Source organism: Strigops habroptila, chromosome 3 (assembly GCF_004027225.2).
Source record: "Strigops habroptila isolate Jane chromosome 3, bStrHab1.2.pri, whole genome shotgun sequence".
Taxonomy (NCBI): Eukaryota; Metazoa; Chordata; class Aves; order Psittaciformes; family Psittacidae; genus Strigops; species Strigops habroptila.
In genome coordinates this window covers 38,183,712-38,204,025 of record NC_044279.2, presented here as the reverse complement: position 1 = coordinate 38,204,025, position 20,314 = coordinate 38,183,712, and the positions used below count along the sequence as shown (strand labels likewise).

The 20,314-nt window shown below is 39.6% G+C and overlaps 1 protein-coding gene across 1 annotated transcript in view; it reads left to right on the top strand.

Annotated features, from left to right (window-relative positions):
* PTPRR (protein tyrosine phosphatase receptor type R) overlaps positions 1–20,314 on the top strand; it is a 145,395-nt gene that overhangs the window by 109,988 nt on the left and 15,093 nt on the right. Inside the window, 4 exon segments of the mRNA XM_030480285.2 lie at positions 404–590; positions 7,232–7,316; positions 14,660–14,739; positions 15,720–15,857. Coding sequence (XP_030336145.1) covers positions 404–590; positions 7,232–7,316; positions 14,660–14,739; positions 15,720–15,857 — 490 coding nt within the window.

The window sequence follows — 20,314 nt, the reverse complement described above, 5'->3', positions numbered from 1 at the left end:
AGGTTGTTATATGTATCAGTTAGAAATATATCCCCTTTTGTTTTCTATGAAACATTTCTTCCTTACTAAGATATCATTTTCACATTTGACATCCATAACGATTAAGTAGCATATAGGGAGCAGTTTCTACTTCTAAGAATAATCCAAATAGTTGCTCCCTAGCACACTGTTATTGCAGCATCATCGGTTGTTAGATTCAGGAGGCAGGATGATATGTAAGATCTTGGATTTCTGGCCACCCAGTACTACCAGTGAAAACAGTCTTGCAGTCTTTGCATTCCCAAATCTCTCAGTGACTATACAGAAAGTCAGGGTGCATAAATAACTCAGGATCAGCTGCATGAGTATGTGACTTACAGCAACGCAGATGTGATATAACTGTTTTAATTCTTTTCTAATGCAGACGAGGATCCAATGTCTCACTGACTTTGGATATGAGCAGTTTGGGAAGTGTTGAGCCTTTCGTCACTGTGCCAACCCCACGAGAAAAGGTAGCAATGGAATACCTACAGTCAGCCGGCCGTATCCTCACGCGGCAGCAGCTTCGAGATGCGGTTGCGTGTTCTCATTTACTTCAAACAGAATTCATGGTGAGTTTAACAGCAAGCTTTAAATGTGGATTTTTTACATAATTGACACACAGAAACTGTGCGGAAAAAATAATTGGGCAACACTTTCATGTCAAGGTACAAATCCTTTCCGAAGGGCAGATTAGATAATTTCAATGTGGTGTTTTATGATTATGCACTGAAGATAGATAAGTCAGTCAGCTATATCCATGGATAATACAGATGCCTCTCAGTTTGAAGTCCCATTCATAGATGGGATAAATGTTGTATTACAGCTATGGTACAAACAGCCAGGAGTGTAACACTGACAGTTTCAAAGAGATCATAAAGGCTGTGATGACAGAAAACACAGTAATAATTGGAGATTTTGTTTATTCCCATGTAAACATCACATATTTTTGCAACTTGAAGACCTAAATTTTTAGTAACTATAAATGACTTTTTGGAGCAGACAGGGACACCCACAGTCAGTCAGTCCAAGATATCTTTTAACAAGTACTCCATACAGAAAGCGTGACATACTTAAGACCAAAAAACCTGAAGTGTCCTACAAGTGTATCTAATATTCAAAAAGGTAGGAATCTAAAATGAAGACAGTGGGCAGTTAGAAACAAATCAGAGCAGGAAAAACCCAGCCAGGGAAAACACATAATTATATATTACTTTAAGACCTGAAAAAGACTGGTACTGAAAAACAGCCAGATGAAAGAGGCTATAAGAAATAAGGAGATACTTTTTAGAAGGGAAATAGAACAGAACATAAACTGAAGCCAGTTAGGTGTGAGAGCTGAATAAGGCAGGCCAAAAAAGGTTTTGAATTTAAAAAAAAAAATCATAATTCCATTTTCAAATATATCAAAACCATGAAACTTACCAAAGAGTACAAGGATAAATGGATGATCAAAAGGGTAGAAAAGGGATTTGGAGAAGTTGTAACAGTAGGAGAGAAGTGACTGCATTATTTGCATCTGTGTTGATTATAGAAGAACTTGGGGAATTTCCTACCTCTGTGGCGAGCAGTAGATTCAAACAGGTCACTGGAGGATCTATCTGATATTGAAGTGTTAATGGCAAAGATTCTAGAACAAATCAATAAAATGAATAAAAGCTACTCTCTGGAATAAGCTAATATTCACCCAGGAATCCTAAAGGAGTTCACATATGCAATTATTTATGTATTAACGGAGCAGGTTTAACGTAGCACTTGAGCCCCAGCAACTGAGGAATCAGAGGGACAGAGGTAACAGAGTTTTTCAGAAGGGCTCCAGAAGAGGTCCAGAGAACCACAGGCCTAAAAATCTGATGTCTAAATCGTAGACATTGGAAGGAATTTTAATAAAGAAGCCAATAGATATATGAACAAATGCAGTACAGTGGGGAATAATCAAGACAGTGTAGCACTGGAAGGACTGGTTGCCTCTCAGAGTAAAAGGAGCTCACCAGTGGAGTCCCAAAGGCATCTATTCTGGAGGTGATACTGACCAAGATGCTCTTAAGTCATCTGGAAAAGGGAATAAATAATAAGCTGGCAAAGTTTGATGATGACACTGAATTACTGAGGATAGTGAAATTAAAAATAAACCTCAAAGAAATTACAAAAGAGTTTTATGACAGTGATGAGGCAGAGGAAATTCAAGATTTATAAATAAAATGTAGTGCATTTGGGAGAAAATAGTTTTGTATACTTTGACAGGTTCTGAAATACAAAGCTAACAATCTTGGGAAAAGAACTAGGGAACAATACAGAAAACATCTGTATGACACTGGAAAAGTCTATATTGCATTCACAACTGCATGCTGCTCTGATGTCTGAATCTCGAAGCACACACAGAAGTATGGCGAACATAATCACACACGAGTGCAGCTTCTCTATTAGGAGATTCTAAATAGACAAGGACTCTTCTGCCTAGAAAAGAGACTTTGAGAGGCTCTAACAGAAGCCTATAAAATCATGATAGCAAGGATAAGGTGAATGTGGAGTGATTATTCATGGTTTTTCATGCTCGAAGAATGGTATCAGGTAACCAGTGCAATGCAAAGAAAAGCTTGTCCTGTTCTAGTTCAGATGCTTTGCTACCAAGTGCTGTCAGAGGGTACCAGCGAGGAGGAACCTAACATAACCAACTACCTAACCCAACCTTAGCCTAACTTTTCTAGCTTTTACAACTTACCTAACTAAGCTGAACAAGCAAAGCTTTATAAGGCTGCTTTAATAGCTTGAATTTAATAAACAGAGCCACACAGAAATGTGTATCCTAACAAGGCATGTAAGAGCTGGAAGACCTATACAACCCCTTGAACATACTACAGGTCTAACAAAGCCATACAAACAATTCAGTTCTTATTAAATGTGCCAGAGCATGTGATCCCTCAAGTTTCATTCTGTTTTCAGTTTGTACATGTAAGTCAATAGAATAAATAGATGATGACTGCCATCTTACTCTAAAAATAGTTTTTCATTATGAATAATTGCATTCTATGAAGCAGTCCTTTTATTCACCTTTCAAAAGCCGGGGTTTGAAGTAAAAGTTGTTTGCTTAAGAAAAATAAATCCTTCAGTAGTTTTACCAAAAATTGGTCAGACAGTGTACATGGAAAAAATTATAATCATCCAACATACTTTTATCATCAGTTAATGCTTCGGTTCTCTGCCATTCTGCTGCTTAGGCAGGAAAACTAGAAGAAATAACTTCATAGTGCTTAAACCCCCTGTGTTAGGAGACAGTTTGTACAGACAACTTGGCATCTCCATAGGATTCTATTTTTCTAAATCCTCTCACACAGCATCTGTGCATGGCTTTGGGGCAGTAAAGACTCACATTTTATTTGTCCCTCAGGGGGACACAACATGACTTTAGCCATTCAGCATTTCCACAGGATTTTGTGGAAAGATCATGACTTGTCTATTCCATTTTTAACCATTTTTTAAAATGTATTTTAAGATTAAGCTGCTGAACAGTATCTGTTTAATATCTTCCTTACTACAGATAATAGCTTCAGTAGGTACTTGAGGCATGCAAAGAATGCAGTATATAACCCTCACTCATTCCGCTCCCTCGGCTTGTTTTAACTAGCTAAAGAAATAGAATAAGACAGTCTTCTTGAGTCTAAAATTATTAGTTCCCATAAAAACCTTCCAAATGTGCAAAAAGTGGAGAAATGTTCAAAGTTTTAAATGGAGAACTGAAACATGAACAGTTTCAGGTTATTTTTAGTTCTTTATTTTTTTTTTTATTAACAGTTAAGGGAGGATTAACTTTATTTTTTGTTGTAAAAAATGGTAAGTTACCATCAAAATATTCTTCCACAGTATTTATTAAGAAAAAAGAGCTATTTTATTTTTATTTTTTTAATGCTAACAAAACTTTTTTAATGCTAAAAAACTTGTGAGAATATACCTGTTTTGTAAGCAGGAAGAAACATAAATTGCCCAGCATATACTTCTTTAGTAGCCTGAGCTCATACTATTCAAAAGACAGAATGTCTGAAGTTGGTGACAGAACAGAAAAAAATCATTATGTCCAAAATACTGGAATGTCAGAAAGTACAGTCCTGCATGTGATAGTACCAGATTGCTAAATCTGTAAAATTTGGTTCTCATAAAAATGGAGGGTTGAATGTAATGAATATCTGCCTGAATTATCCTAAATTTTGCCACATTTTCTTGAATGCTTTCAGAGGCCCAAATCATATCTGTGTATGATCATATAACTGAACAGTTGTAGCATAAAAGGCTAATGTGAGCCACAATAGCTGTTATTAGAAGAGTACTGCCCAGAGAGGTGAAGTAGCCCATGAACAAAGGCATATATGCGTACACATCTATAATTGCATGCATGCAACTGAGCACATGAATATGTGCAGCTTATACATTATTTTAATCATTTAATAATATATAACATGCATATATGTTTAATAAAACAAACAGAGATATATTGCCTATATAGCTACAGACTTTGTATGCTAATTTCTACATGTTCGTGCTATTTGCAATCTGCTGGGATTATTTTCCCCCATGTTAGCAGGAACATTATCCCCATAATATCCTGATTTTTTTTTTTTTTTTCCTGGAATACTCTCTTGCTTTTCACAGCCAGTTTCAGAATAAGTGACTTCTCTGTGGCTGTGATCCACAGTGTATTGTCAGATTTCTGTCTGTGCCCTTGGATCCACAAGTACTTACTACTGGGAGGAGCTCACTGACTAGAAAGTATTTACAGCATGTAAGTGATTAATATTATTAATTGACCTTACTGGCCCAGAGAAATGCATTTCTGTTTTCAACGCAGTGGCATTTCTACATCTGTCAGTAACTCGCCAACTGATGGACTATTTTAAAATATCAGCAGGCATGAAGAGGGCAACAGCCAGGCAGCTGGAAGAGCCCCACTGACCACTGTCTCTTGTCATGCAGGCAGAGGACTCTTCCTCACACATCTTTTTCCAGTCTCTTTAGATGACAGACATAGATCATGTTAAACACAGGCTTAATGTACTGCTCTCTCTTGGTATATAGTTCATCAGGGAATCCTTTCAGAAGCCATGCACTGGTTTATACCAAGCCAGAACTGAACCATGGAACCTCTAGGTCAGCCACTAGGTTAGCCACTGTCCATTAGAGCCAATTCGGAGCCCAAGGGCCAAGGGGAAGAGTCTCACAGGGATCACTACTGGGAAGGGGTGAAAGTCAGAGGCAGGTATGAGGAGGGAGTGAGAGCTCATTTTGTTAGGTCCATGGAGGAGGAAGGGGCAAGATATGAGAAACAGGATAAAGGTAGAATGGTTTGACCTGAAGGAATGGGGATGAGGTTTATGCAGGGATGGAGTCTTACAAGTGAGAAGACCAGTGTTCAGCACAGGCCCCATATGGATGGCAGTACAGGGACTTGAAAATGGACTGGATAAAGTAACTGCAAGGAAGGTGTATCTTAGCAGCAATACTTTGGCTGTCCTGAAATGAGAGGCAGCAAGTTGTTCTTTCGAGGAGTCAGCTAAAGAGCAAGATAGAGACCAACGAAGAATGTGAGGGAGAGGAAGAATAAGGCAGGCCCACTAAACACATGGGCATAAAGCAGAGAAGGTAGGAAAATAAAAACCAACATAGAAGCTGCAGCCTCATGCAGTAAAATGTTCAGAAGCCAAGTTGGGAAGCAGAAAAGATTCAAAGCAATTCATTATGACCCATCTCAATTTTACTTTATTTTGCCTTCTCTTCAGCCAGAAAGGTAAGAGGGTACCTTCCCCTGCTTGGTTAACCCATGTAAAGATCTGCTGTTGGGTGCATCCTTGGCAAGCTGTTTGGGGCCTCATCCCTGTTCCTCTAAAAAATCCCCACAACAGCCAGTCATGCTGGGCAGGACCAGAGCTTGGGTCTGAAGGACAGTGGCCATGCATCCATCTGTTCCAAAGCCCTGGGCAAGCCTGCACCTGTGGAGTTAGAAACCTGCTGATTTTGGAGGAAAATCCTTCAGTAAATTTTCCAGTGGTGCAAGTCAAAGGACCCTTCCCTTCCTATGTGTCTGTAAGAGGCAATTATTTAATATGCTGCTGTCTCTTTGGATAAATGTCCCAGGCTAGCAATGTAATGTAATGTAATGTAGTGTAGTAATGACTGTGCTTTTAAGTAGAAGTATTAATTTACTGAAGATCAAATTCCAACTTGCCCTATGATAGTTTCAATAATCGTGGCCAAAAGGAAAAAACAAAAAAAAAATCAGTAAAAAAAATGAAGATTGGAGTCAATTGAAGCATTCTTAATGTGATTTTGCCAGATTGTTTTGGTTGGTAAAACATCTCCCACAATCAGGGAAAAAAAAAACAAACTACATGTTTCATCTTTCCGTTTTCAAAGAGTTGTTTTTATTCAACTGTAAGAAAACTAACAATGTTTCAGGGCCTCAAAATCAAAATTATTATTCATCCCCTTAGACCAAGTGAAACATTTTGTTTTCTTGAAAAATTGGAGGATTTTTACTTTTCATTCTGACAAAAAAATTTGAAAAACAGTAATTTTCAGTTGATTGGGAGTTTATAATTTGTGTATTTTTGGAACTTCAAGCAAACCTTCACATCAGTTACTTGCACATCTGTGTATTTAAAGAAGACAATGCAGATCAGTCACTAAAAGATCAAAATGAGAATCAAGAGAAATAACTTCAAAGTTTTATTACACTTTTGAGTCACTGAATGCAAAATACTAAGGCACTTCACTCTAGTAATTTCTATAAAAAGCAAGTGAGGTCTTTGACATTATTAAGGGCTTTACACAAAATTTAAACAAAAATGTTTGCCACGTATTAATATTTAATTATTTTAAAAGTTCCTCCCTCAATTACGTAAAACATTGTGCTTTTCTGCTACAGTACTGCACTTTTCAACTCTACTTTTCTAGGACTGTTGTGCATTTTAACCTCTCTCAAGATCCTGTAAAAACTTTGCTTTTAATAATTCATCAGAAGTATTCCTTGGAAGTCACCCCTTCAATATGCAACTCCATGTGTTTATTAAAGGAAGGGTGTTGACAGGCCTGAGGTGGGAACCACTTTTTTTCTTAGTAACTTTGATGTCAAAAGACAGTTGTGTAACAGCAGATGGCCTTCTGGTGATAATTTCCTGCATGGTTCCTTTGGAAACACCAATCTGACTTAATTTATTTTTTATAGGAAATACCAATGAATTTTGTGGATCCCAAAGAAATTGACATCCCAAGTCATGGAACTAAAAACCGCTACAAAACAATTTTGCCAAGTAAGTAAGTTAGCCCTTGGTTTCTTATGGTGACATTTCATCCTACATTGAGAATGGATTGCTCTGAAAATCTAGCTGTCTTAATCTTTGATCATTGTGTACGTATTCATAAGTGTATTTATAGTCTACGTAGAAAGATAACAAAATCCCAGTGCTGTAGGACTGGGAAATGCAGAACTATCACTGGATGCCTTAGTAGGTACAGCCTTTGGCAGCATCCCAACCATGTACTGAAATCAACCTGGATTTTCTCTGGGGGACAGCTCAGGCAAATGGGTAGAGAGAGGTCTACCATGCCTTGCAGTGGTTCCCATGATTTGGATGATTAGAGGGCCAAGACTGTTGCCTCCATCCATCACAGCCCACACTGTCCTGCAGTGAAATCTATTTATATTAGTAAGAAAACCACTCTCACACAGTGCTGCCTCATCATTGTTGTAAACTTGTTATTTCTTTTCTATGCTGCTTCTGTATTTTCATTGGCCCAAATTCTTTATTTCTAACCAAGTAACAATTGTTTTGTTATAATCAGAAGTGGTTGAAAACTTTTCAGTGGAATAGTTTTCCTTCAAAATACATGTTTCTCTGAAATGCGGCTATTTTTATAACATTTGCTGGGGCATAATGAGATATTCCATTTCTCTTTTATTACTCATGTTGGTTTGCATTCAGTTTCAAAATAGGTTGAAGAAGTTTTGACATTGCACTAAATATAGACAGGAATAGTTGAGATTTTATAAATTCTGGCATCACCAAAGTGAAATAGTTCAGTGTTTCAAAGACAGACCCACAGAAATATGTAAACCCATCCCTTTGCTTAGGTTTGGACTGAAGAATACTTCTAAAATGACAGCATATCCTACCAACTAGAAATTTGTTTTCTCATCATCTGTATAATGTCCTCGTAGGCCTATGTTGTATGTTAGTCATGCAAATTCACACACTTTAAATGACAAGATTTTTCTCAGTGAACCTGAATGCATTGTAATTTGTTCACATCATGCAAAGGTCTTGCAGCCAAATTAATGAAAACTGATGGCATTCAGCCACTAGATTAGTCTCAGAAATGTGGTACATAGCTGGGAAAGCAACTCATATGGAGTCCTTGCTTCCCTTCAGCCCCCAGTAAAATTTCCATTGTCTTCAAGGTTAGTTTTTCTATTGCAACCGATAGCTCTGTGCATCTGAGGGAAAGGAATTAAAGAAAGTAAGTGAATGCAAGTTATATACCAAATAATCAGAAAATTCAGCATCCCTTAGAATCTGGCCTAGAGTCAACAGGATGTACACTGAGGGTGAAGTCCTGACCCCTTTGACGACAGCAAGACTTGTCATCAGCTGCAGGGAAGCCAGGATATCACCAAGCCCCTCTCCGCCTGACAGGCAGATCTTTGGAAGGAGTTCTCCCTTCCCATAGCATCTTGCGTCCAAGCTGCCGCAGCCACAGCATCACCTTCAGCAATGCCTTGCAAGTGCGATGAGTCCTAGTTCACTGCAGCATGTGTTTTGAATTGGGACACAACAGCTGGGCCATGGTTGATGCTGATGAGCTTTGAGAACCAGCATGCTTTTGTGTTTTCACCTCCAGTTAGCTGGGACATGCCACTAACTCCGTGGCACATTTTCAGTCCAAGCATAACTGCTGGTGCGCACCACAACTACCCACTGACAGGCACTTTGTAACCGTCCTCGACAGAAATCAAAAGGTCTGTTGTGTGTTAGCACCAGGCCTTTTCAAAGAAGGTATTTTGTGGATTGAGGCACATGCTCGTAATAAGTACTCACACCCCACACCCAGTCTGAGAGGGTTTGGAAATGATTCGAGTGATTAAATAGAACAGCCTTCCTTGTTTCCTGCGCAGATGATATCAACCCACTGCTTTGTATGCCCACATCAGCTTTTCCATTCCCAGCGCTGGGTGCGTCTCCTGAATCAGGGCACCTGTGGTGACAAGTGACGTTTGAGCTGATGGATTATCTCCTAAAAATGCCCAGTCCGGCCAGCTCCACCTTCTGCCCTGTGGAGGATGTTCTCGTTTTCTGAGATAATTCTGTTGCGGGGTGCATGAGGGCAGGTTTGTGTTAACACATACTGCCCAGCCAGACACACTCATGGGAAATAAAATGAATGCCTAATGAAAATTATTCTGTATGGAAAACTATAAAAGGCAGGAAATGTTACATTACATGAAAGATGTTTCAGTTGCAGTATAACATAGCCAACACCCTTATGCCTCTTCGGGCACAAGAGTGTCAGCTATGGTAAAGAGGTATAGGAGGCCTCTGAGTTTTCTAAGTGTTATTTGCTCTAAACATGCATATATATATACACATATAACATATATATGCTCATATAACTAACGAGGGGATGGTGTGGGATCAGAGGCAAGTGGCTAATACAGTCCCTTAAAATCACTGTTTCTCCATCCTCCCTCCTGACTGCAACCCCAGTCACTGTTAAACCCCACTCCGTATCTTCAGCTGCATTCCCTCTGCACTCCCTCTGAGCCGGTTCCCAGCCATACATACAGATTTCCCAGTCTCCCACCACAGCCACATCCCTGTGGCAGAACACCAGCCCTGCTGCTCCCTCCTCATCCTCTTACTCCACATCTTCACCTTTGCCTGCTTATCTCCTGCAGCTCCTGCTACATGTCCCAGCAGCAGGACCTCAGCTTCAAAGCCATTCTTTTCCCGTTCCTACCTCACTTTTCCACCTCAAACCAGAAGCAGATTCCCGTGGTGATTCAGAGCACGCATGGGCTCTTGCTTACAATGGAGCAAGTGGCTTAACACTATTTTACGGGTGTCTCCACGTGTGCAACACATCCAAGGTACCTGGATGTTATTCCTTACCCCTTTCTGAAGAGTACCCTCAGGGCAAAAACCTACATGAATCCTGACTATTCTATGGTTCTATGAAAACACTTGTGGCAGAACAGCAGATGCACAGTAACATGAAGGTAGGAAGCACTTGGCGAGTCAGACCGACAAACCACAAGCTGTTGCTTGAAGTGTTTGTGCTAAAACTGCCTCTGGCTGTCCAGCTGAAGACCAGGGGGGAGTTAAATCTAAATTGCATGAACAAAGCACATTATTGTGCAAGCTTATGGACAGATGCTGGAAAACCATTCGATGTTGAGAATTTTCCAGCTCTCTTGCACTACAGTCCTGACTACGAACAGACATGTTTGCTCCAGTCTTGCTCCCTAATGAAGGCAATAGGATCACCAGCAAGCTTTCAAAAACTAAAGAAAAAAAATCATATTTACAAAGCAGAAGGAGAAAAACTGTTTAATCTTCAATATGGGTTTAATTCAACATGGTTTCATCAAAGCATTTTGTATATCCGTGTGAGTCGACAAAATGTATCCTAGTTGTGGTCACCAGTATCGTAACATCTATAATATTTGTAAATAGATAGTATTATATTTATCTATGTTAGACTGCATAGTTAAAAATGTAAGCAGATATTAGGCAACCTTATTTTTAGTGGATAAAAAAAAAATTCCCTTTGCATGAATAGAACTTTATTTTGTCATGCTGAAGCATTTTTATTAGAATGCAGTTGTATTATTTGCTTATTATAATAGCCTATTCCCCACCTGGCAGAGATTGGGAATGCAGTCTGGTATGATTCTTCCATATTCTGTGTTAATAGTGTTTACTAAATAATACCAGTATCTGTAATTCATTTATTGACCGCAAACAAAACCAGGCAAAATAGAGGTGGATGAATTTCAAAATGTTTCAATATCTGAAAGATTTATGATCTTTTGGGCTGCAAGTATGAGAGCAGTCTGCCTCACAAAGTTTTCATCTTCCTTTCCTGCTCAGAAAACAGACATACCTTGAGGACAGCCCTTCTCGCAGTACTTCAGTCCTACTGCTGGTAAGGCAACTGGACTGGGAGTTACAAGTGTCTTATCATGAAAATGCTACGAATGCGAACATACCCATGCCTAATGAATTCAGAACATAGTAGCAGTCAAAAGAAGAAGAAAAAACCAACTACAGCACATCATGCCCACCATAAAATGAACACAGCCTTTGCAATGGGACAAAGCCTCATGTCTTCATGACAAGGTGGTGTTCATGAAGTGCATGAATCTCCAGTGTTTACGGCAGCTGGGGAGGCTGTCCAGCAGTGCCACTGTATAGCTCCCCTTGTTGTCTGCACTGGGCAATCTCATGTTGGCAAGCTCCAACCCCTTTAACCTCCTCCTTTTCCTCCAGCCTGGTAAATACAGTCCAATATCAATTTTTTAAAGATGGAGTTAGAGGAAGCTTCTTCTACTCTAATGGGAGAACTATTCCAGACTTCCTAGATACATGGAAGAAAACAGCAATAATTTTGCCTCAGTCAGAATTGCAGGAGACATTTTTTATTAGTAATTAAAAGTGCTTAACAGCTCTGCTGCATTTCAAGATCGCTTTACAAAGATTGATGAATTCAGCCTTGCAGCCACCGTGTCTTTCTGATGTAGCTTCAGACTCTCAGACTTTGTCATCTTTGAGGAAAAGATTATTACCTCCAAGGTATTTGTCATTCAGGAGGAAGCAAATTACTTCCGTTTGTGTCTGATGATTGCTTAGCAGCCCTGGATGTTTAAGGGCACTCAGGTTTTCCTCATTTCAGAGCTGAGTTTAGAGCACTTGCCTATTCACAACGGATCAGGACTGTTAATTTAGAAAAGATTCCCATCCGGAAGCAGTGTTTGTTTCATTGATTGGAGTTGGAAGGAGGTCTCAGAAATTATGAAACTGATTTAGCTGCTTCTTAGTAACAGAGCGATTTATCTCAAGACATGGTAATTAAACTGGTTGTTGAGTCTGTTTGGAAGAGGGTTTTTGAGGTAGGGGTCAAGCTACACCAGAATCAGAGGCATTGTGTGAGTTAGAGGAAGCGGGTGTTTTTTCAAGGCCACGTAGCCTGAGGCATTTGTGGAAATGGCTAATAATCACTCTGTGCTGAAAAGGAATGAGAGGTTTCCTGTCATCATATTGTTAAGGGGGAAAAAAAACAGGCGAAAAAGTTGGGAAAGCTAGTACAAATTGATTTTAACACAAGCTAACTAGGGTTCATGTACTGCTGTTAATACAGAGGACTAGACTTCCACACACAGACTTTGAACCTAGAAGTCATGCATTCGTTTGCACATTTTAAGAAACATGTTTTCAGAACACCAGCCTGGGTCCTGCAAAAGCTCCACTCCTGTCCGAGACACTCCTATGACCTCCAGTGGGAAAATGACATACAGTATGTTTGAGATCATCCCCCCTCTTTCTTTGCTTTGCAAAGGTTTTATCTTGTTCTTAGGAACAGGATGAAAAGTAACAAAAGGAATCCAAAATCAACTCTGAAAATATCCCTTTTTGCTACTGCATATTTACATGAATTATATATTTCTTGTGTAAACAGCAGGGCCACGTAATAAATAGCGTTGTCTTACAACTCTCCAGTTCAGCATCCACATATGTATCTTTGAAGACATTGCCAAGATTGCCTGCAGCAAAGCAGCTATCCAGAGACTATTTCCAAACCAATAGATATCTCGCAAACTGTCAAAAATTATTTTAGCAAATTGCCAGAGTATTATTTTTCAATACAGAAATATTTCCATATCATTTTGTTAACAGTAAAATATTTTTTTCAGAAAAGGTGTGAAGAAAGCCGAAGTGTGTCCCTACATGGCCACAACATAGGCACCTCACTCCCCATCTCCTTATCATAGAATCATAGAATCATAGAATCGTAAGGGTTGGAAAGGACCTTAAGATCATCTAGTTCCAACCCCCCTGCCATGGGCAGGGACACCTTGCCCTAAACCACGTGGCTCAAGGCTCTGTCCAACCTGGCCTTGAACACCGCCAGGGATGGAGCATCCACAACCTCCCTGGGCAACCCATTCCAGTGCTTCACCACCCTCGCTGTAAAGAACTTCTTCCTTATATCTAGTCTAAACTTCCTCTGTTTAAGTTTGAACCCATTACCCCTTGTCCTACCACTACAGTCCCTAAGGAAGAGTCCCTCCCCAGCATCCTTGTAGACCCCCTTCAGATACTGGAAGGCTGCTATGAGGTCACCACGCAGCCTTCTCTTCTCCAGGCTGAACAGCCCCAACTCTCTCAGCCTGTCTTCATACGGGAGGTGCTCCAGCCCTCTTATCATCCTCGTGGCCCTCCTCTGGACTCGCTCCAACAGCTCCATGTCCTTTTTATGTTGAGGACACCAGAACTGTACGCAGTACTCCAAGTGGGGTCTCACAAGAGCAGAGTATAGGGGCAGGATCACCTCCTTCGACCTGCTGGTCACGCTTCTTTTGATGCAGCCCAGGATACGGTTGGCTTTCTGGGCTGCAAGCGCACACTGCCGGCTCATGTTAAGCTTCTCGTCAACCAACACCCCCAAGTCCTTTTCTGCAGGGCTGCTCTGAATCTCTTCTCTGCCCAGCCTGTAGCAGTGCCTGGGATTGCCCCGACCCAGGTGTAGGACCTTGCACTTGGCTTGGTTAAACTTCATAAGGTTCTGTTACGCTGCGTAATTGAGAATTTACTGGCTTTAATTCCAAAAGGGTAATTAATATGTGGAGAATCACAAATGAGCACACAAAAGCTTCCTTTGCAAGGGGGATTTAGTAACCCACAGCTCTATACTCAGTAGGGCTGGGCCCTGCTCTGTTCTAGATCATTGAAGACAGCGAAGGAAAGAAGAGCATGAAGGAAAATATTCCTGTATTTTGGCATTGCATCTCCAGCCTAGTACACATGAATGGTCACAAGTTGCATCATACGGAATACAGGACTGAAGGGAAGGATAGGTATTACCTGGTCCAGCACTTTACAGTGAACTTAAACTAGTATAAAAACACATAGCTGATTTCATCCCAGGGAGAGGGAGCTTTTCTTAATTTAAATCCAACTGTAGTCATTGGAACAGTACAACTTCAGGCAAAGATATCAAACTTGAACCCAAAAGACTTGGCGTAATTATCTAGCATCATAAAATGATATGACACAAGTTTCGGAGACAGTCTAGGCAGGTCAGCTTGATACTCAGCACAGGCAGACTAGACCTTGCTGGATATTGCCTGGACCTGATAGTGTTGCTTCAATGCCCACAGCTTGCTGAGATACTTCTACACAGCCAGCATTGTGCATACAGGTGTACCTTAGTTACACACGATGATCCTTTGCAGAGGAAAGAGTTGGGTGCATAATACTTTAGTACTTGACAACCCCAAATAACAGTAGATTATTTTATTCAAAAAGTCTTCAATTTTCTACAGAAACCTTCTAATTATGGATTTTCTTTTCAATTTCCATCTTCCTTGTGCTCTTAGATCCTCTAAGCAGAGTGTATTTGAAACCAAAAAATCCATCTGACTCCCTGAGTACCTACATAAATGCTAACTACATTAGGGTAAGTAAATGTACACTCTTCATGTACTTTTGAAACAATATTTGATTTTCCAGTGAATACCTGTTTTTGCCAAGGTGCCACTCATTTTATTCCTACCCATCTTCGTTGATAATTCCTAATCTTTTTGTCTACATTGGTATGACAGTAGTAGTTTCATGAGCTATTTGTAACAAAGACCACATAGCCATGAATGTACTAAAATGAGTGCTGTAAGAAAATAATTTATCAAATAGTTTATAAAAAACATTAAGAAACACATACATTACTATTTATTTACTTCAGTATTTACCTTTTAATATTGCCCTTCTGCCTTATAGTAAGGAAATTAGAGTTACCTTTTAACACTGTCAGAGATACCAGTTATTGTCTTTCCCTTTTGTCTGCTTCCCTGCAGTTTGTCTGACGTTTCTTTGACCTTCTGTACACTTGTGTGTCTTGGTACTCCCTCTGCTGATATGCCTGCCTTCCTATAGGGTCTCATAAAGGTGCTTCTCCCTTAGCAAAGATACATAGCAGAGTCTTTGATTCCACATGCATTCATGTATTTTAAATCTTTTTACCTGTTATGAATCTTCATAGAAACCAGTTTCATAGTTCTCATTTTTTTCCTGTGGCTTGTTGACTGTAAACTATCTTGTAAACTCTGCAGCACTATGGATTAAAGTACCACTGGATGATGGAAAGCCCCAACAACTTGGAGAACAGAGTAAGCTAGAAGAAGCCAAGTAAGCAGGGAAATCTGAGAGGGACTGATGCATTCCCAGGACCATTTCAGCCCATCCAGTTTCCAGAGGAAAAACTCTTTTACTGAACAATTTCTGATCTGCTCTACTCTTAGTCATAACCAGTTTCAGTTTAAGTAACTTGTTTATTTTTTTAAATTCCAGATTAATTTTTCTGCTCTTTTAGAACATCCACCTGAAATTTTGGTTGACCACATGGATTTAAAGTAAATGCTTTTGTGTCTGTTTCTAAACCAGGGATATGGAGGTAAAGAGAAGGCTTTCATTGCAACTCAGGGACCCATGATTAATACCGTGAATGATTTCTGGCAGATGGTTTGGCAAGAAGACAGCCCTGTCATTGTTATGATCACAAAGCTGAAAGAAAAAAATGAGGTATGACAACTAGCCAAAATGAGAAATTATTTCTATGGCTGCATACTGTAGAAAGAACCTTAACAGATATGGAAGGAACCTAGCAGATAACTGGCTCTTAAATAATCTGGTAATGGGCAATGTGATAAGTAATGTAGGGGTAGCCAAATGCACCAACTGCGATTGCATAGCAATTCTAAGAGATGTATTTAAAAGAAAGACAAAAAGTAATTTCATTTTCTAGATCTGTGCTGTTGGCTTCATAATTTTTTAAGAAACACCTCATTTATCTGTTGGTTACCTCTGTACTTCTTCTTACTTTCTGGTATATAAAGAAGAGATGGTTAGTGTTACAGTTAGAGGTTTCCTGACATGGTAGAAGTTTTCACTTTGCTATAATGGCAGGTTTTGAATCCATTCCAGAAATTACAAATCTTCTGGACCATTCCAGAAATACAGTTTGGCCTTCCAAATGCCAATACCACGAGAGGGACTTGGCCAGAATGCAAACATGTGGCTCTTTACCTTAGTACCAAGTAGAGATGACAATTGTATTTTAATTGCTAATGGCCATCTAACTGCCTGTTATGCATATGTGACTTTTGAATCAATTCCCAACTACATCTTTAATAGCTTTATTTAGTATTCATGTAAATTGTTGCCAGGTTTTCCTTTATAGTGCCAGAGTCCATATTTGTGACTGCCGTACATTAGGAACAAAAATCACTCTTCCTTGCAAAGGGCCAACACAAAGCTGTGTTCTGAAAGAATGAATGTTAAAGAAGTGGTTTACAAGGCTTGTGGACAAGAGAGAGACAGACATGAAAGAGTTTGGCTTTTTTCTTGAGTCCAAACTGCTAGACTTGGTATCAGCTCCCAACTCCAGTTAGGTACCTCAACCAGATCTCAGCAGCTTGCCAGGCAAGCACCAGGGCCATATTGCCCCAGCTTCACTCACAGCCCTGCTCTTCAAATTCAGATGCATGTAATGATAGAGAAACAGTTTATTCAGGCAAAGTTCCCAGCCTAAGTGGTCAGGAGACTGAGATCCCGAGTGCATTCTCAGGGCTCAAACTCACTGCCCCATGTAAATGTGGACTTAGTAGACATTCTCTTCTTTCTTCTGCTCTTGACTGCTGCTTGGCTTTTTGTCACCATGAGTTTGGGCTTCTAACATGAACTTAAAATCCAGTGGATTTTAAGAAAGCTGTATGTAAAAAGTAGGTTAGTCCTGTAAAATATTCCAAGCCGTATTTCCAAACCAGGTGCCATTTTGCACTAGACTGTTCAAACAAGTGTCCAGAAGCCTACATTAAAAAGATTACTCCTGAAAACATAGAAAATTTGCCCTGGCCTAACTGGCCAAAAGGATAAGTATTTCACTGAGGAAATGCTGACTGTTTAAACACTCACATCTGACACTGTGTAAGAAGAATGACTTGAAAGAAGTGCCTAGTGGTTTCCACCATGTCAGGAAGCCCTGTGTTTACCTGAGTTACGCAGGCTTTAGGAATTGGTGTTTATCTGCATTGTTGTGGCCTGGCAGTGGTAATTTCCTCCTAATAGAAAGCGTGGGGAATCTCAAATCGTTCCCAGGCTATATAGAGAGGCTGTGTTTGCACAAGCTGTCCTGCCCCGTCTAGAAACCTTAGAAACTCTCCTGCTGTTAACGGGTTCCTCCTGAAACCTTGCTTGCTATTGGAAAGGAAACAGCTTAGCTAGTGGCTGTGCTCAGTGTATTAACTTGCTTTCTATAGAGAAGGTAAGAGCAGATGTTATTTAGCATAATAGCTGTTGATATTTCTTTTCTTCTCTGTTGTCTGCTTTATTTCCATCATTTTCAGAGGTGCATCTGCAGTATACACACATACAAATTCCTTCATATTTGAAAGCATACTCATCCACATCCACCGCTGCACAAATAAACACCATACCTGACTCTCAGTTATAGGCCTCATTCCTCAGTTGGTGTAACATCAGTCAGCCTCCATTTGAGCTATAATGTACTATCATGTCTAAAGTAATGTGTAACAAGGGAGCTCTCAAATGAGAGACACACGAAAAACCTTAATCTCAACAATAAATACATTTATTTAGCATAAGTAAAATTACTTGGGACATTAATGTCCTAGTGCAATATACTGATGAATTGCAATATACTGATTGAATTTGCAATCAAAATGGGAATTGTGTGAAATGTGAAATGTAAACAAATGTTTCCATAGAGTTACTTCCTTCCATGAGAGGAAAAAATGGTTAAGACTTGCTGTGGTAACAGTTTTTGGAAAATGGATGAAGATATATCATGAAAGTAGAAATGAGCAAAATACTCATTTCAGCTGTATGAAAAAACATGGAGCATTCAATTACTGGATTTTCTTTCTTTTTAAAGACTGATTGATTAAAAAAAAGGAGATTGATTTGTAAGCAAGAATAATGCTGAAGGAACTATGGGTGTTGAGTATTTTAAGCAGAATCTGTAAAACTTGTCCTCAATACTATGCAATGTCTGAACAGATTGGAAATCTACCTGTGCAAGGAGAGTCCACAGAAAGGAGCTTCTGCCTGAACAAATAATTGAGAAACTTGGAATTCTAGGCTATAATTTTAGGGTTAATATGAGGAAAATCACATCTCATCTAGTGATCTAGGTGCCCTCCATGGTCACTGAAAAGCAGTAGTCACTTCCACAGGGTGACCCATCCCACTCTAAGAGAATGAGATAAATCACCCACTGAACGTGACTATCTCTAATTCTGTAGTAATATTTTAGGACAGGATCTTACAAAGATTTATCCACGAGGCACATGCAAACTTCATATATTACAGAGTTTAGTCAACTGGAGTTTGTGGAGTGTAAGAATTTTATAGACTTCTATATAATTTTACAAAGAAATTTATAGACTTCTGTTGGATCAGCTGTTTTTCATAATTATGCTATGTACTCCATAGGTAATATGCATTTAGTTTGCCTTAAAAACTTACTAGCAACATTACCTGTTAACCAGGAAACATATTTTGGGAAGCATAAAGAAAGAATACTGGGTGGCATTCTACAAGAAGAAAGGACTAGTACCGACTGATGCATTAAACAATGTGTGTTTATTCAACTCAGATAATGTAAATCTTGCTGTCAGTAATTATCTAGGACAGTCATGTTAACACACTGTTTAAAGTTCATATTGTTTTTCATGTAACATTTTTTTCCTCACATTATCAGCATGCTTATCTATGCACAGCAAAGTAGATTATGGAATTCAGAAATCCCACCTTTTTCAGTATTCACCTAAGCCTCTTTGGAGATTGCTTATTAGTTGAGTATTGGTACCATAGACATGTCTTGGGTTTTGGAAAAACTTCAGATTTGGTGCTAGTTTTGAGGATTTTAGTACATGAAGGCAAATTGTGCAAGCCCTCTCAAAGTATACCTCATAATTGAGTTAGCAGTGACAGTAAATAGAGGGCAGGAGTAAAAGGGGATTCTGGAATTGAAGCTTCGTTATAATTATTTATTACTGTTGTGTGTTGGGCTGGTTACTGGAACACGTAATATGTACATTTGTTGGCATAGCTATATGGAAAAGTAAGCAGCTGAAGTAAGCAACTTCACAAATATTTGAGAATTGTTAAACTAATTTTATTCAGAGTCCAAATCCAGGGAAAGTAATATACACGTAAACAACAGGTCAGCTGAGAGGCCGCTTGTTCAGCAGAGTGAGGGGACTAGGCTGCAATAGAAGCACTTCTGGCAAATGCTCTGGCAGGTGCCAGCCACAATTCAAGGCAGGGCCAGATCCTACTCAGTTATGGAGATCCACCTCAGGAGCAGTCCCGTGAAGCCTGGCACCTTGTGGGTGTGGGATGGGGTGCGCAAGGGGAATGACAGGGGGTGGAGGGAGCCTAAGCCTGCAGGCCTGTCGCAGGGGGAAGGACAAAGGCTGAAATCAATTAAAGGTCACGCGAGATACTGTTTCTTGTATAAACTTCCTGCTCGGGTCAGGGAATGTCATTTTTGTGGGGCAGATCAGAAACAAATAACCATTTATTAGCAAAAAGCTAACCAATGGAAATGAATCTGAGGGGGGAATTTGAAAGATGGCAGGAAGGTTAGAATTTCCGCATGGAAGTAATAAGTTTCCCAGGCTTTTAGCTGCCATGCAAGTTGGCTAGGATATTTTGCTTTGTTTTTGTTTTTTTTTTCTCATACGTAGAGGATTGTATGTTCAACCCCAAGCTCACAAAATATGTGAACTATTTAGAAAGTGCTGTAATAAATGAATATGCTGAAAGGGAAACTATGTGGCCTGAAAGAAGAGCAGGGAACAGAATCAGGACCAACAGAAAGAGTGGAGAGGTAGAGGACTATGTGATGATAAGAACAAGTAAATTCTTCCTTTTTTTTCTGATACATACTATTTGCAATAAGCTTCTACTGATTACAGACCTGAGACTAGAGAGCAGACTTCTCAGCCACTGTG